At 30.3% G+C, this 2637-nt stretch overlaps 1 protein-coding gene across 1 annotated transcript; it reads left to right on the top strand.

The window, feature by feature from the left end:
* The first annotated feature begins 609 nt into the window (after positions 1–609).
* Positions 610–2422, top strand: LOC110724773 (bZIP transcription factor 11-like). The gene has a single exon (XM_021904232.1). It carries the CDS (start codon positions 1328–1330, stop codon positions 1904–1906), a length of 579 nt encoding a protein of 192 aa, XP_021759924.1. The 5' UTR covers positions 610–1327; the 3' UTR covers positions 1907–2422.
* The last annotated feature ends 215 nt before the right edge of the window (positions 2423–2637 follow it).

Here is a 2637-nt window from a genome sequence, read left to right as displayed (position 1 = left end):
ATTACATATTGCATTTAAATATTCCATATTACATAAAACCTCTTATTTAATTAACTAATCAAATTTTATAACAATGAATACTTTGCAAAGATTTGAAACCACATGGGATGTCAGTTGATCTCAAATTATATATGTTAAACACCCCAATTACAAATATACGGATACTCATATTATAATGAGTTTGGTGAATCTACAATATAATTCAATGAAATAAATTTTCGTTATTCTTTAAATTAATTCATTACTTTTATAGAACAATATACTCTTAAAAATTCAATACTGGTAATTTTTTTTTAAACAAAAATAAATTTAAATATAAACAACATTATATTACTACTAGTACACATGTCTGACATAAGAATTTTAACTAAAAAGATCTGAAGTTGAAAAAGTTACCATTTTTATTTGCTGTTTTACTACAGTACTGTATTAAACATTTTCTGTTTCCTTTTGCAAACCAGCTGGATTTGGGAACGGTTGTGGAAATTTCCCTTAAAAAAATCACATGCCACTAATTATTTTTTATTTTTTTCTTCAAAAGCCCCAAATAAAAAAATCTAAACTTTATATTTTAGCTTTATTTTTCTTGTCATTTCTCTGAATTTCAAGCCTACCTCTGTTCTATATATTCTCCCCTCAATAATATCAAAAACCTCTTCCTCCTTTCTTCTTCCTCCTACTTCTAGATTTCTGGTTTTCTTTCTACATTTCTCTCTCTCTTCTTTCTCTCTCTAGATTCTTCCTAAAGCCCCTAGTTTCTGTTCCCCTGTTTCTGCTCTGTTTTTGGCTTAATTAAAGTCCAAAAATCCGAGCTTTTTTCTCTTGAAAGAGAAACCCCTTTATAAAAATCCAATCTTTTCTTGTTATTTGCATGAAGATCCAATCTTTATTGTTCTTGAGATCTGAAACTCTGTTTTATTTCCTCTAATTTGCAGTTTGTGCTAAAGAAAAATCTGGGTTTTTAATGTATGATATTAATGTCTCCAGTTCTTAGTGAAATTCTTCGTTCTGGGTTTATGATAAATTCCTCTTTAAGGCGCAGGACCCACTTAGTTCAATCTTTCTCTGTTGTATTTCTTTACTGGTTCTATGTTTTCTCATAAATTAGCCTCTCAATTAGCTTGATTTTAATCTTTTATATTTAGTTATAATTTCATAAAACCAAACAAAAAAAAAACCCTTTTATTATTATTATTATTATTATTATTATTATTTTTATTATTTTTTTCAAAATTTCTTCATCTGGGTCCTGCGTCCTGCTAAATTGTATAGATTCATAGATTACCAAAAAAAAAAAAATCCCATCTTTTAATTGTGATTAAAAAAAATGGCAAGTTCGAGCAACAATTCGGCGACGAGCAGTCAGATTCAGAACTCAGGATCTGAAGGAGATTTACAGCAAATGATGGATGAGAGGAAAAGGAAGAGAATGGCATCAAACAGAGAATCAGCAAGAAGATCAAGAATGAGAAAACAGAAGCATATTGAAGATCTGATGGTCCAAGTTGATCAATTAAAGAGAGGAAACAATCAGATTCTTCAAACTACAAATCTCACAACTCAACAATTTGTTAATGTTGAGGCTGAAAACTCTGTTTTAAAAGCTCAAATGAATGAGCTTAACCAAAGACTTCAATCCCTCAATGATATCCTCAATTACATGAATACCCTTACTACTGGGGTTAACGGTAACGGTCACGGTAACGGTAACGGAAACACCGCCTTTGAGGATGATTCTTTGGACATTTTTAGCCATGATGATTTGGGTGATTTTGGTGTTATCAATGGGTATTATGGTAATTTTACTCATAATACTAACAATGTTATTATTGGTGCTAATAATCCATGGAACTTGGGTTATCTCAACCAACCTATCATGGCTTCAGCCGATGTCCTCCAATACTAAAAAAAACTCTAAAAAAAAAACATAAATAAAAAAAGCTCTCTCATTATTTTTAGATTTTTTTTTTAGTATTTGTTGGAGATAAAAATTAGGCGCGGGTTATTATTGCAAATCAAGTTCCGCGAGGGTATGATATAATTAAGTGGAGGGCTAATTCCATTTTTTCTTTTAAATCTTTATAATTAGTATCATCAATATATCATCAAGTGACACTACAAGGGGTAGGTGGTCCATTTTATGATGGAAGAATTTGTTGTTTAAAAGGATATTCACGTGCAAATGACGGCTCTATGGTGTTCTAGAATGATGTATTTAAGTTGTTGAATGTAAATTTTACCTTGGAAGCCTTTTTTGACGAGGTTTACATGAGTAAAACTTTGTGATGTAAGAATTGATTTCCATTATAGCTTTAGGCTAGGGCAATCAATGGGGATGATGATATTGATGATGTAATTTGGAATCTTAAGATTTTTATATTATTGATCATATTAGCGACCTTAATCATGTTGCTTTGTTTAAGCTTTTGTTGTTGCTTACCTAATTATTTGATGTTTAGCTTTACCTCAAAAGTCGCATATCCTTTGTCTTTACTCTCAATTATTCCAGGTGTATTTGTTATACCGGTGTTTTATTGTGTATTATGTTAGGTAATTAATAGTGGATGAAATGATTTTAATTACCGTTAACTAATAAACCATAGTTAGACATGAATTTAGGGCAATATTGGTTTATAG

Source organism: Chenopodium quinoa, unplaced genomic scaffold (genome assembly GCF_001683475.1).
Source record: "Chenopodium quinoa cultivar QQ74 unplaced genomic scaffold, ASM168347v1, whole genome shotgun sequence".
NCBI lineage: Eukaryota > Viridiplantae > Streptophyta > Magnoliopsida > Caryophyllales > Amaranthaceae > Chenopodium > Chenopodium quinoa.
This window is presented reverse-complemented; position numbering and strand designations above follow the sequence as displayed.